Source organism: Pogoniulus pusillus, chromosome 38 (genome assembly GCF_015220805.1).
Source record: "Pogoniulus pusillus isolate bPogPus1 chromosome 38, bPogPus1.pri, whole genome shotgun sequence".
NCBI lineage: Eukaryota > Metazoa > Chordata > Aves > Piciformes > Lybiidae > Pogoniulus > Pogoniulus pusillus.
In genome coordinates, this window is record NC_087301.1 from 7,729,085 (window position 1) to 7,742,163 (window position 13,079).

At 57.9% G+C, this 13,079-nt stretch overlaps 1 protein-coding gene across 1 annotated transcript in view; it reads right to left on the reverse strand.

Moving 5' to 3' along the window:
* Positions 1-13,079, reverse strand: part of ATP12A (ATPase H+/K+ transporting non-gastric alpha2 subunit) — a 95,749-nt gene that overhangs the window by 80,993 nt on the left and 1,677 nt on the right. The window contains exon 2 of the mRNA XM_064173102.1: positions 3,895-4,558. Within this exon, the coding sequence (XP_064029172.1) occupies positions 3,895-4,558 (664 nt within the window). The remainder of the gene's footprint in view (positions 1-3,894; positions 4,559-13,079) is intronic.

Genomic DNA, 13,079 nt, shown 5'->3' on the forward strand with positions numbered 1-13,079 from the left:
CATAAAGCTGATGTGTCTTGCAGAAACAACTGATTTCCCCTTCCCCCTCAAAGGCTTTGTCCAAACACAGCTTTGGCACAAAGTGGACAGCCCTGGCACCATCTGCTCAAAGTGTGTGAGGCTCCAGGGTGATCTCTGCTCCCCTCAGCCTCACAGCTACCACTCCATTGGCCCTGCACAGAGAAGCTCACACAGAGTCTTGACAAATCAAACATTTGGGGGTTTAGAATGAAAAGTGAACTTCCAAAGATGCTTTCAATGAAGGATAGAATCACAGAACCAGGCAGGCTGGAAGTGAGCTCCAAGCTCCTGCAGCCCAACCTAGCCCCCAGCTCTGCCCAACCAACCAGACCATGGCACTAAGTGCCCCAGCCAGGCTTGGCTGCAACACCTCCAGCCACAGCCACTCCACCACCTCCCTGGGCAGCCCATTCCAATGCCAATCACTCTCTCTGCCAACAACTTCCTAACAACATCCAGCCTAGACCTGCCCTGGCACAGCTTCAGGCTGTGTCCCCTTCTTCTGCCCCTGGCTGCCTGCCTGGCAGCAGAGCCCAACCCCACCTGGCTACAGCCTCCCTGCAGGCAGCTGCAGGCAGCAATCAGCTCTGCCCTGAGCCTCCTCTGCTGCAGGCTGCACCCCCCCAGCTCCCTCAGCCTCTCCTCACAGGGCTGTGCTCCAGGCCCCTCCCCAGCCTTGCTGCCCTTCTCCAAACACCTTCCAGCACCTCAGCAGCTCTCTGCAATGGAGGAGCCCAGAGCTGGACACAGCACTGCAGGGGTGGCCTGAGCAGTGCTGAGCACAGGGGCACAAGAACCTCCCTTGCTGCCATTGCATGACAAAAGCATTGCCTGGGTGCTGTGGATGTGCTGTGAGCATCCTGAAGGGTCAGAATTTACCAACCCCTGCACTGTTAGGGGTTTGGTGGCCATGGGAAGTGGAAGGCAAAGGACCATGACACTTAATGGGTCACATAAGTAACCTTTCACCCCATTCTTACTGGGCATTCAGGATGGCTTCCAGCATAACACCAGGAAGAATTTCCTCACTGGAAGAGTGGTCAGAGATTGGCTGCCCAGGGAGGTGGTGGAGTCCCCATCCCTGGAGGTGTCCAAGACATGCATGGCCATGGCCCTTTGGGATGTGGTTTAATGCTCATGGTGGGGTTGGGTTGCTGTTGGACTGGATGACCTTGGAGACAATTTCCAGCCAAAACACATCAGTGGTTCAGTGATAACCTCACTGACACAGAGGCCTATAAATGTGTCTCTTCAAGTGGCATATGTGGGCACAGCAATGCCATCAGCACAACTCCTTATCAAACCTCAGCCCTCACTGGGTAATTGGAGCTGGATGAGGATCCCACAGTGCTCAATCTGCACAAACAGGAGAGAAGAAAGAGATTATAGCCCCAGTGGCTTGATGGCTGAAGTGTTTGCCTAACACTCAGGAAAAGGGTCCAGAAGCTGCAGATGCAAAAATGAATCCTCTCCAGAGCAGCAAATGTCCCTCTCAGGTAGCAGCAACAAACCAACAGCCTTTTGCTTTTGCTTTTGCTTTTGAGAGGAGGTGATGCTCCCAGCAACAGCCTTCTGCTGTGCCCAGCTGCTGGCTGGCTGCATGTCTGAGTGCACAGCAGCTCTGGCCCTTGGCCTGGAGTGGAACAGTCTCATCTCCAGCCCCCCATGGGCACTGATTCTGCCTGTAAGGTAAGCACCAGCTGAGTGGTCATGTTTGGGGGTGGGCACCAGGCCATTAGAACCAAGACTACTCCTGCATGCACTGCTGGCACTTGGCACTGGTTTTCAGTCTCCATCAAAACACAGGCTTGAGCTGGTGACCTGGTTTCAGCTGACCTTGAAATAAAGCAACCTCTGTGACCTTGCAGCAATTACTTGACTAAGGCAGGTGCCTGTCCTGGCTGCTGCCTGCAGAGCTCAGGGTGCTTTGCTTCTGCCCCATTCAGGGGCTGCTGGAATTGCAGCATCCCCTGTGCTTCCCAGCTCCTCTGCCCTCACAGACATCCTTGTTCTTTTCTTTCTCTTCAAGAGCTGGCTGATGTCTGGTAGGAACTCACTGAGATCTGTCCCTGATACCAACAGTTGTGGATTCATTCTTCCTGGAGCAGGAAGATCTTTAATTACAGCCCAAGCCAGTGTTTATATAGCCTCTAGTGACTCACTGTGGTTGGTCACTGAGGCTATTTTTGTGTAGCACAGAACCACACAGGAACATCCAGGCTGGAAAAGCCCCTCAGGATCACTGAGTCCAACCTCTAACCCTTCTCTACGAGATTCATCTTAAACCATATCCCCAAGCACCACGTCCAAACCAGCCTTAAACATATCCAGGGTTGGTAACCTCCCTGCCCACTGCAAAGCACCTTTCCACCATGGAGCAAAGAAGCATAGAGCCATAGAATCAGTCAGGGTTGGAAGGGAGCACAAGGAGCAGGCAGTGCCAACCCCCTGCCATGCCCAGGGACACCCTACCCTAGAGCAGGCTGCACACAGCCTCAGCCAGCCTGGCCTCAAACACCTCCAGCCATGGGGCCTCAACCCCCTCCCTGGGCAACCCATTCCAGCCTCTCACCACTCTCCTGCTCAACAACTTCCTCCTCACCTCCAGCCTGAACCTACTCATCTCCAGCTTTGCTCCACCCCCCCCAGTCCTCTCACTCCCTCACAGCCTCAAAAGTCCTTCCCCAGATTTTTTGGAGCCCCCTTCAGATCCTGGCAGGCCACAAGAAGGTGCCCTGGGAGCCTCCTCTGCTGCAGCCTGCACAGCCCCAACTCTTTCAGGCTGTGCTCACAGCAGAGCTGCTGCAGCCTCTCAGCATCCTCCTGGCCCTGCTCTGGACACTCTCCAGCATCTCCACAGCCCTCTTGTCCCAGGGGCTCCAGAGCTGGATGCAGCACTCCAGGTGGGCTCTCAGCAGAGCAGAGCAGAGCAGAGCAGAGCAGAGCAGAGCAGAGGGGGAGAATCCCCTCCCTGGCCCTGCTGGCCACACTGCTGCTGCTGCAGCCCAGGCTCTGCTTGGCTCTCTGGGCTGCAAGTGCACACTGCTGGCTCCTGCTGAGCTTCTCCTCCAGCAGCACCCCCAAGTCCCTCTCCTCAGGGCTGCTCTCCAGCCTGGCACTGCCCAGCCTGGATTTGTGCTTGGCATTGCCCCACCTGGTTGCAGGTCTTGTTGAATCTCCTGAGCTTGGCTTGTGCCCACCTCTGCAGCCTGTCCAGGTCCCTCTGGATGGGTCCCTGCCCTCCAGCCTGGCTGCTGCACCACAGAGCTTGGTGTGGGCAGCAAACTTGTTGGGCTTGCACTCAGTGCCTCTGCCCATGTCCAGTCCTGACGCCTGCACTGAGCCTGTGCACCACATCCATCCTCCGTGGCAAACACCTGCAGAATGGGGCCAGCACCCATAGAAGAGCATCTGTGGCAGGCACTTCGTGGGCTTGCTACAGGGAGGAGCTCAGATTTTGGGGGGTGAAAGGGGAGTCGTTGGCACAGCAGGGGCCAAGCACTGCAGCTCGGACGCAGCTTTGCAGCCTGGGGAGCTGTTTTTGTCCTAGGCACTGCTGTAAGTCCGTGGAGTTCGACAGCAGCTGGGCAGAGGTGCGAGTGCTACAGGCACATCAGTAGGCAAACCAGAGAGGCACCTCGCAGGGCAAGGGCTGCGGCGAGCCACGGGCAGGCAGGCTGCAGAGCTGGCAGCCGCCGAGCCCTGGGACGAAGGCTATGGCGAGCTCTGAGCCTGGCGCTTGGAAAGCAGCGAGCAGGAGCAGGGTGGATGAGGAGGGCACACAGGCACCGCCACAGCTCCGCGGCTCTGGGGTCCGCTGCTGCTGAGTGTCTGCAGGAGCAGGGTGGATGAGGAGGACACACAGACACTTACACAGCTGCGCGGCTCTGGGGTCCGCTGCTGCTGAGTGCCCGCAGGAGCAGGGTGGATGAGGAGGACACACAGACACTGACACAGCTGCGCGGCTCCAGGATCCGCTGCTGCTGAGTGCCCGCAGGAGCAGGGTGAATGAGGAGGGCACACAGACACTGACACAGCTCCGCGGCTCCGGGGTCCGCTGCTGCTGAGTGCCCGCAGGAGCAGGGTGAATGAGGAGGGCACACAGACACTGACACAGCTGCGCGGCTCCGGGGTCCGCTGCTGCTGAGTGCCCGCAGGAGCAGGGTGAATGAGGAGGGCACACAGACACTGACACAGCTCCGCGGCTCCGGGGTCCGCTGCTGCTGAGTGCCCGCAGGAGCAGGGTGAATGAGGAGGGCACACAGACACTGACACAGCTCCGTGGCTCTGGGGTCCGCTGCTGCTGAGTGCCCGCAGGAGCAGGGTGAATGAGGAGGGCACACAGACACCGCCACAGCTCCGTGGCTCCGGGGTCCGCCGCTGCCCAGGCCGGAGCAGGGCGCAGCTGGCGCTGCCTGCGGGCACGCAGAGGGCACAGCGCTACCTGCTGGCGGCGCCGCGGAACGCACCGAGGGCTGCGCGGCCAGCGAGGGGACATCCTGCAGCGGCTTGCCCAGAGATGGCTGCGGTCCCACCCCTGGAGACGTGCGAGGTCAGACCTGATGGAGCTCTGAGCAGCCTGACGGAGCTGGAGGCGCAGCCGACTGAAGAGGAGGTGTTGATGACAGTGCTGTGTCTTTTCTTTTCTTTTCTTTTCTTTCTTTTCTTTTCTTTTCTTTTCTTTTCTTTTCTTTTCTTTTCTTTTCTTTTCTTTTCTTTTCTTTTCTTTTCTTTTCTTTTCTTTTCTTTTCTTTTCTTTTCTCTCCTCTTCTCTCCTCTCCTCTCCTCTCCTCTCCTCTCCTCTCCTCTCCTCTCCTCTCCTCTCCTCTCCTCTCCTCTCCTCTCCTCTCCTCTCCTCTCCTCTCCTCTCCTCTCCTCTCCTCTCCTCTCCTCTCCTCTCCTCTCCTCTCCTCTCCTCTCCTCTCCTCTCCTCTCCTCTCCTCTCCTCTCCTCTCCTCTCCTCTCCTCTCCTCTCCTCTCCTCTCCTCTCCTCTCCTCTCCTCTCCTCTCCTCTCCTCTCCTCTCCTCTCCTCTCCTCTCCTCTCCTCTCCTCTCCTCTCCTCTCCTCTCCTCTCCTCTCCTCTCCTCTCCTCTCCTCTCCTCTCCTCTCCTCTCCTCTCCTCTCCTCTCCTCTCCTCTCCTCTCCTCTCCTCTCCTCTCCTCTCCTCTCCTCTCCTCTCCTCTCCTCTCCTCTCCTCTCCTTTTCTTTTTTCTTTTTTCTTCCACCACCTCCCTGGGCAACCCCTGCCAGGCTCTCACCACCCTCATGCTGAACAACTTCTTCCTAACCTCCAGTCTGACTCTCCCCATTTCCAGCTTTGTTCCATCCCCCCAGTCCTATCACTCCCTGACAGCCTAAAAAGTCCCTTCCCAGCTTTCCTGTAGCCCACTTCAGATACTGAAAGGCCACAAGAAGGTCTCCTCAGAGCCTTCTCCTCTCCAGACTGAACAGCCCAAACTCCTTCAGCAGAGCAGCTGCAGCCCTCTGCCCATCCTCGTGGTCCTGCTCTGGACACCTCCCAGCACCTCCAGATCCTGCCTGTCACAGGGGCCCAGAGCTGGGCACAGTGCCCCAGGTGTGGTCTCAGCAGAGGGTGCAGAGGGGCAGAATCCCCTCCCTCTCCCTGCTGCCCACACTGCTCTCACTGCAGCCCAGCCTCTGCTTGCTCCCTGCGCTGCAGGTGCCCACTGCTGGCTCAGGTTGAGCTTCTCACCCACCAGCACCCCCAGGTCCTTTTCTCCAGGGCTGCTATCACTGCCCAGCCTAAAATGGGTGCTTGGGATTGCCCTGACCCAGGCTTGCTGAAGCTCCTTCTCTTTACAGCCCTTGCATGGCGCTGAAATAATCGCTGCACTCCTTTGTGCTTCACCATCAGCAAGGACTGAGGCATTAAGTGAGCAAACCTGAATGAAAACCTGGGACCCTAATGGGTTTTCATCCAGTGCTGAAGTGAAGGAGCTGGGGAAGAGGCCTAAAAGCACAGCTGTGGAAGTGCCACCTCGTTAGAGCCCAGGCTGGGAAAAAGAAAACACCACTCTAAAGCACTTGAGTCACAGCAGACAAAAGCTTTGCCTCTGGGCACAGCTCCTGCTGGGTGTTATTGGCAGAGAACAGTACCCCAAAAGCTACACCAGGGCTTAGAATGTCCAGGAGCAGTTAAGTGTTAAAGGGCTGCAAAAGAAGTGTTTGTTTAGCTGCTGAGCACAAAGGGCTGCGAGGATGAGCAGAGGGCTGGAGCTGCTCTGCCCTGGGGACAGGCTGAGAGGCTTGGGGGTGTTCAGTCTGGAGAGGAGAAGGCTCCAAGGAGACCTTCTTGTGGACTTTCAGGATCTGAAGGAGGCTACAAGAAAGCTGGGGAGGGATCTGTTGAGGGTGTGGGGTAGTGATAGGACTTGGGGGGGAGTGGATCCAAGGGAGAGGAGGGGAGGTTTAGATTAGGTGTTAGGAAGAAGTTCTTCCCCATGAGGGTGGTGAGAGACTGGCACAGGTTGAGGGTGCTGAGACACTGGCACAGGTTTCCCAGGGAGGTTGTGGAGCACAGGCACAGGTTGAGGGTGCTGAGACCCTGGCACAGGTTTCCCAGGGAGGTTGTGGAGCACAGAAGCACCCAACGTGATCTTTGATCACGTTGGGTGCTTCTGTGCTCCACAACCTCCCTGGAGATGTTCAAGGCCAGGCTGAATGAACCTGTGCTGGTGGGAAGTGTCCCTGCCCATGGCAGGGAGGGCTGGAAATTAGGTCCTTTCCCACTCAGGTCAGCCTGGGATGCAATGAAATCAGTTTGGCCTCTTCTCCAAGCACGAAGGCTCAGGCAGCAGTGGCAAAGCAAGAATGTGCACAGCCTGGACAGAGCAGAGAGAGAGGTCCTGCAGCAAACACGTGCCAGAAAACAGAGCTGGTGTGGAGCAAAGCTTTCAGGAACCCCTAGGGCTGTGCACTTGGGGAACCCCACTCGTGGCACTGCAGGGGGAAATAGATCTGCTCCCCCCCACCCCTCCAAACAACAGCAAGCTGCAATGGGAGGGCAGTGCTGACAGTGAGTGTGAGAGTCCCTGCACCTTGAGAGCACTAACAGGGACTCTCCTCCTTGCATGCTGCTGGGGGTCAGGCTGTGTGAGAAGGGCATGCAGCTGAGCACTGCAGGGAACCGTGGTGGGAATGCTGGGGTGCAGATAGAAAGAGGTGTGGAGAGTGCAGCTGGAGCTGTCCCTAGCATGGGGGAGGTGTGGAGAGTGCAGCTGGAGCTGCCCCTAGCATGGGGGAGGTGTGGAGAGTGCAGCTGGAGCTGTCCCTAGCCTGAGGGAGGTGTGGAGAGTGCAGCTGGAGCTGCCTCTAGGCTAGAGGAGGTGTGGAGAGTGCAGCTGGAGCTGCCCCTAGCATGGGGGAGGTGTGGAGAGTGCAGCTGGAGCTGTCCCTAGCCTGAGGGAGGTGTGGAGAGTGCAGCTGGAGCTGCCTCTAGGCTAGAGGAGGTGTGGAGAGTGCAGCTGGAGCTGCCTCTAGCCTAGAGGAGGTGTGGAGAGTGCAGCTGGAGCTGCCCCTAGCCTGGGGGAGGTGTGGAGAGTGCAGCTGGAGCTGCCCCTAGGCTAGGGGAGGTGTGGAGAGTGCAGCTGGAGCTGCCCCTAGCCTGAGGGAGGTGTGCAGAGTGCAGCTGGAGCTGCCCCTAGCATGGAGGGGAGGTGTGGAGAGTGCAGCTGGAGCTGCCCCTAGCCTGGGGGAGGTGTGGAGAGTGCAGCTGGAGCTGCCCCTAGGCTAGGGGAGGTGTGGAGAGTGCAGCTGGAGCTGCCCCTAGCCTGAGGGAGGTGTGCAGAGTGCAGCTGGAGCTGCCCCTAGCATGGAGGGGAGGTGTGGAGAGTGCAGCTGGAGCTGCCCCTAGGCTAGGGGAGGTGTGGAGAGTGCAGCTGGAGCTGCCCCTAGCATGGGGGAGGTGTGGAGAGTGCAGCTGGAGCTGCCCCTAGCATGGGGGAGGTGTGGAGAGTGCAGCTGGAGCTGCCCCTAGCATGGGGGAGGTGTGGAGAGTGCAGCTGGAGCTGTCCCTAGGCTAGGGGAGGTGTGGAGAGTGCAGCTGGAGCTGCCCCTAGCCTGGGGGAGGTGTGGAGAGTGCAGCTGGAGCTGCCCCTAGGCTAGGGGAGGTGTGGAGAGTGCAGCTGGAGCTGCCCCTAGGCTAGGGGAGGTGTGGAGAGTGCTGCTGGAGCTGCCCCTAGGCTAGGGGAGGTGTGGAGAGTGCAGCTGGAGCTGCCCCTAGGCTAGGGGAGGTGTGGAGAGTGCTGCTGGAGCTGCCCCTAGGCTAGGGGAGGTGTGGAGAGTGCAGCTGGAGCTGCCCCTAGGCTAGGGGAGGTGTGGAGAGTGCAGCTGGAGCTGCCCCTAGGCTAGGGGAGGTGTGGAGAGTGCAGCTGGAGCTGCCCCTAGGCTAGGGGAGGTGTGGAGAGTGCAGCTGGAGCTGCCCCTAGCATGGGGGAGGTGTGGAGAGTGCAGCTGGAGCTGCCCCTAGCATGGGGGAGGTGTGGAGAGTGCAGCTGGAGCTGCCCCTAGGCTAGGGGAGGTGTGGAGAGTGCAGCTGGAGCTGCCCCTAGGCTAGGGGAGGTGTGGAGAGTGCAGCTGGAGCTGCCCCTAGCCTAGGGGAGGTGTGGAGAGTGCAGCTGGAGCTGCCCCTAGCATGGGGGAGGTGTGGAGAGTGCAGCTGGAGCTGCCCCTAGCCTGGGTGAGGTGTGCAGAGTGCAGCTGGAGCTGCCCCTAGGCTAGGGGAGGTGTGCAGAGTGCAGCGGGAGCTGCCCCTAGCCTGAGGGAGGTGTGCAGAGTGCTGCTGGAGCTGCCCCTAGCCTAGGGGAGGTGTGGAGAGTGCAGCTGGAGCTGCCCCTAGGCTAGGGGAGGTGTGGAGAGTGCAGCTGGAGCTGCCCCTAGCCTAGGGGAGGTGTGGAGAGTGCAGCTGGAGCTGCCCCTAGGCTAGGGGAGGTGTGGAGAGTGCAGCTGGAGCTGCCCCTAGCCTGGGGGAGGTGTGGAGAGTGCAGCTGGAGCTGCCCCTAGCCTGGGGGAGGTGTGGAGAGTGCAGCTGGAGCTGCCCCTAGCCTAGGGGAGGTGTGCAGAGTGCAGCTGGAGCTGCCCCTAGCCTAGGGCATGCAGTGGGAATCCAGCTGCTGGCAGGTACATGGAGAGCACATTTCAAAGCCCGAGTGTGAAGAGGAGAAAAGTGAATGAGCTGCTTAGGAGCCTGCAGGCAGGCTGCAGAAGCACGAGAGAAGCCTCCCCTTGGCACAGACTGCTGTAGGATGGCTGTCAGAGTGCGTGGGCAGGATGCCTGCATCTATTAAATTCAACACTTTTGAATCTGGTCCTACCATCCTCCCGCAGGATGTTCTGCAAAGCCTGAGAAGCACAGTCAGAGAAGCACAGAAGCACAGGATCAGAGTCACAGAAGCACAGGATCACAGGATCATAGAATTGTAGAAGCACAGAAGCACAGGACCACAGGATCATAGAATCATAGAATCACATCACAGAATCACAGAATCAGAGAAGCACAGAAGCACAGGATCAGAGTCACAGAAGCACAGGATCACAGGATCATAGAATCACATCACAGAATCACAGAATCAGAGTCACAGAAGCACAGAATCAGAGTCACAGAAGCACAGGACCACAGGATTGTAGGATCATAGAAGCACAGAAGCACAGGATCAGAGTCACAGAGTCACAGAACCACAGGATCACAGGATCATAGAATCATAGAAGCACAGAATCAAAGAAGCACAGAATCAGAGAATCACAGAATCAGAGAATCACAGCATCAGGCAGGGCTGGAAGGGAGCACAAGGAGCAGCCAGTGCCAACCCCGCTGCCATGCCCAGGGACACCCTACCCTAGAGCAGGCTGCACACAGCCTCAGCCAGCCTGGCCTCAAACACCTCCAGCCATGGGGCCTCAACCCCCTCCCTGGGCAACCCATTCCAGCCTCTCACCACTCTCCTGCTCAACAACTTCCTCCTCACCTCCAGCCTCACTCTCCCCACCTCCACCTTTGCTCTACTCCCCCTAGTCCTTCCTCCTTGGTGGGTGGGAGGCAGCAGGCAGCAAGTGTGAAGGCTGCTCCCTGCCCTTTCATGCTCTCTCTTGCAGCAGCTGTGCAAGCAGAGGGTTCTGCTGCTGCTGGGGGGTGGTGATGGTGGTGGCTTCGAGGCTGGGCTGGATGTTGGTGCCAGCCATGGGTGCGTGGTGGCTCCTGCCCGTCAGGAGGGGCTGTGCAAGGAAGCAGCTTGGCTGATGTTCAGCTCCACGCTCAGGAAGGCATTGGCCCTGGAGTGAGCTGATGTGATTGCAGCTGGCAGGGGAAGCTGCCGAGATGCCTGTCACAGGCAGGCCAGGCATGAAGGTTTTGTGTTCCCACTCCCCTGGCCTGGCTCAGGGACCATAGGAGGGAGGGATTAGTGGGGGGCAGGGTGCTGGAATTATTTTTATCTCCTCATCTCGTTGTGCCTGTGCAGAAGTGCAGCCTTTTTTCTTCCTCTTCTTCTTCTTTTTTTTCCCTCCCCCTTTCTTCTTTTTATTTCATCCTCTCCCTATGAAGCATTAACTGGGTGGGTTGCCATAGCAACCCCCACATGATAAGTTGGGCTGCTTCTCACAGCATTCAAGATTCCTCTCCTTCCACATTCACCATTCCTCCCCTGGAGTGCTAAAATGGCTGAGGGCTCTTGTGCTGCTGAGCAACCTGCACCCTCAGGGGTGTCCTGTCCCCACTCCTGTCCACATCAGGGCTGTGTCAGGGCAGGAAAGGAGCAGCTGTGTATGTTGGATGGGAAAAGCAGGAACTCTTCATCTGTTCTGCAGCACAGCAGGGCTGAAAGTGGAAGCAAACTGGCATCAGGGATGTCCTGTCCACATCAGGGCTGTGTCAGGGCAGGAAAGGAGCAGCTGTGTATGTTGGATGGGAAGAGAAGGAACTCTTCATCTGTTCTGCAGCACAGCAGGGCTGAAAATTGAAGCAAACTGGCATCAGGGATGTCCTGTTCACATCAGGGCTGTGTCAGGGTAGGAAAGGAGCAGCTGTGTGTGTTGGATGGGAAGAGCAGGAACTCTTCATCTGTTCTGCAGCACAGCAGGGCTGAAAGTGGAAGCAAACTGGCATCAGGGGTGTCCTGTCCCCACTCCTGTCCACATCAGGGCTGTGTCAGGGCAGGAAAGGAGCAGCTGTGTATGTTGGATGGGAAGAGAAGGAACTCTTCATCTGTTCTGCAGCACAGCAGGGCTGAAAATTGAAGCAAACTGGCATCAGAGATGTCCTGTCCCCACTCCTGTCCATATCAGGGCTGTGTCAGGGCAGGAAAGGAGCAGATGTGTGTGGTATGGGATGGGAAAAGCAGGAGCTCCTCATCAGTTCTGCAGCACAGCAGGGCTGAAAATTGAAGCAGGTTGCAAACCTGGCAGCCAGGGTTCTTTGCAAGTTCTCTGGAAGAGAGCTGGGCAGTGTTTGCTGCCACCAAGATGCTCAGAGGGCTGCAGCAGCTCTGCTCTGAGCACAGGCTGAGGGAGTTGGAGCTCTTCAGCCTGGAGAGGAGAAGGCTTCCAGGAGACCTTGGAGTGGCCTTGCAGGATCTGCAGGGGGCTGCAGGAGGGCTGGGGAGGGACTATTGAGAAGGTCTGGGAATGGCAGTAGAAGGAGGAAGAATGGGTTTGAAGTGGCAGAGGGGAGATTGAAACTGGATGTGAGGAAGAAGTTCTTTGCAGTGAGGGTGGTGAGATGATAGCACAGCTTGAGGGTGGGGAGACACTGGCACAGGTCTCCCAGGGAGGTTGTGGAGCACAGAAGCACAGAATGGGATCAAAGATCCCATTCTGTGCTTCTGTGCTCCACAACCTCCCTGAAGGTGTTCAGGACCAGGCTGGATGAGGCCTTAAGCAGCCTGTGCTAGTGGGAGTTGTCCCTGCCCATGGAACTGGCTGTGCTTTGAGCTCCCTTCCAACCTAAACCATTCTGGGATTCTCTATGACACCCACCCTTGGAGTATTGATCAGCATTGATCAGATCCCCCTCAGTCTGCTCTTTCCCACACTAAACAGCCTCAACTCTTTCATCTTTCCCTCTAAACAGATGTTCCAGCCCCCTAATCTGCCCCTAAATGGACCTGGGGGAGCACCAAGGCACCTGCCAGCAGGGCTGTGCTAAGGCAGGAGGAGAAAAGGTTGAAGGTTTGGTCAGTGGTTGCCAAGCAAAACAGCTGTAGAGCTGCTGCTGAATCCTGCCAGGGCCTCTCTTGCCTCCCTGGCAGGGCTCTCTGTAACAGGTGTAATGAGAGCAGCACAGAGCTCTGCTGAGCCACACTCTCTGCTCTCTGGCAGAGCTGCCTGGCTCCCTGAGAACAGCAGTGATTTCCACTCTGCCTGGTGAAACAGGTGGTTGTCAGAAGAGAGAGCCAGGGACATTGTCCTCCAGCTCCTGTGGCTATAAAAAACAGCAGCAAGGGCTGGATTGTTCCAGAAGAGCTCAGAGCAAGTCCTGTGGCTTGGCCTGCCCTTCCCTTTGCTGAGTTGCTGTGAGTCTAGCAAGGGGCAACAGGAGGAAAGCAAATGGCTTGGGGAAGGAGGCCACATCCTTCCATCACCTCTGGGCACCACAGCTGCCAGCTCCTCTTCCTGTGCAGAGAAGGCAGATGTAAAGGTTTGGGTGTCCATGATACCCTGTGCCCAGCACTGCTCAGGCCACCCCTGCAGTGCTGTGTCCAGCTCTGGGCTCCTCCATTGCAGAGAGCTGCTGAGGTGCTGGAAGGTGTTGAGAGAAGGGCAGCAAGGCTGGGGAGGGGCCTGGAGCACAGCCCTGTGAGGAGAGGCTGAGGGAGCTGGGGGAGTGCAGCCTGCAGCAGAGGAGGCTCAGGGCAGAGCTGATTGCTGCCTGCAGCTGCCTGCAGGGAGGCTGTAGCCAGGTGGGGTTGGGCTCTGCTGCCAGGCAGCCAGGGCCAGAAGAAGGGGACACAGCCTGAAGCTGTGCCAGGGCAGGTCTAGGCTGGATGTTGTTAGGAAGTTGCTGTCAGAGAGAGTGATTGGCACTGGAATGGGCTGCCCAGGGAGG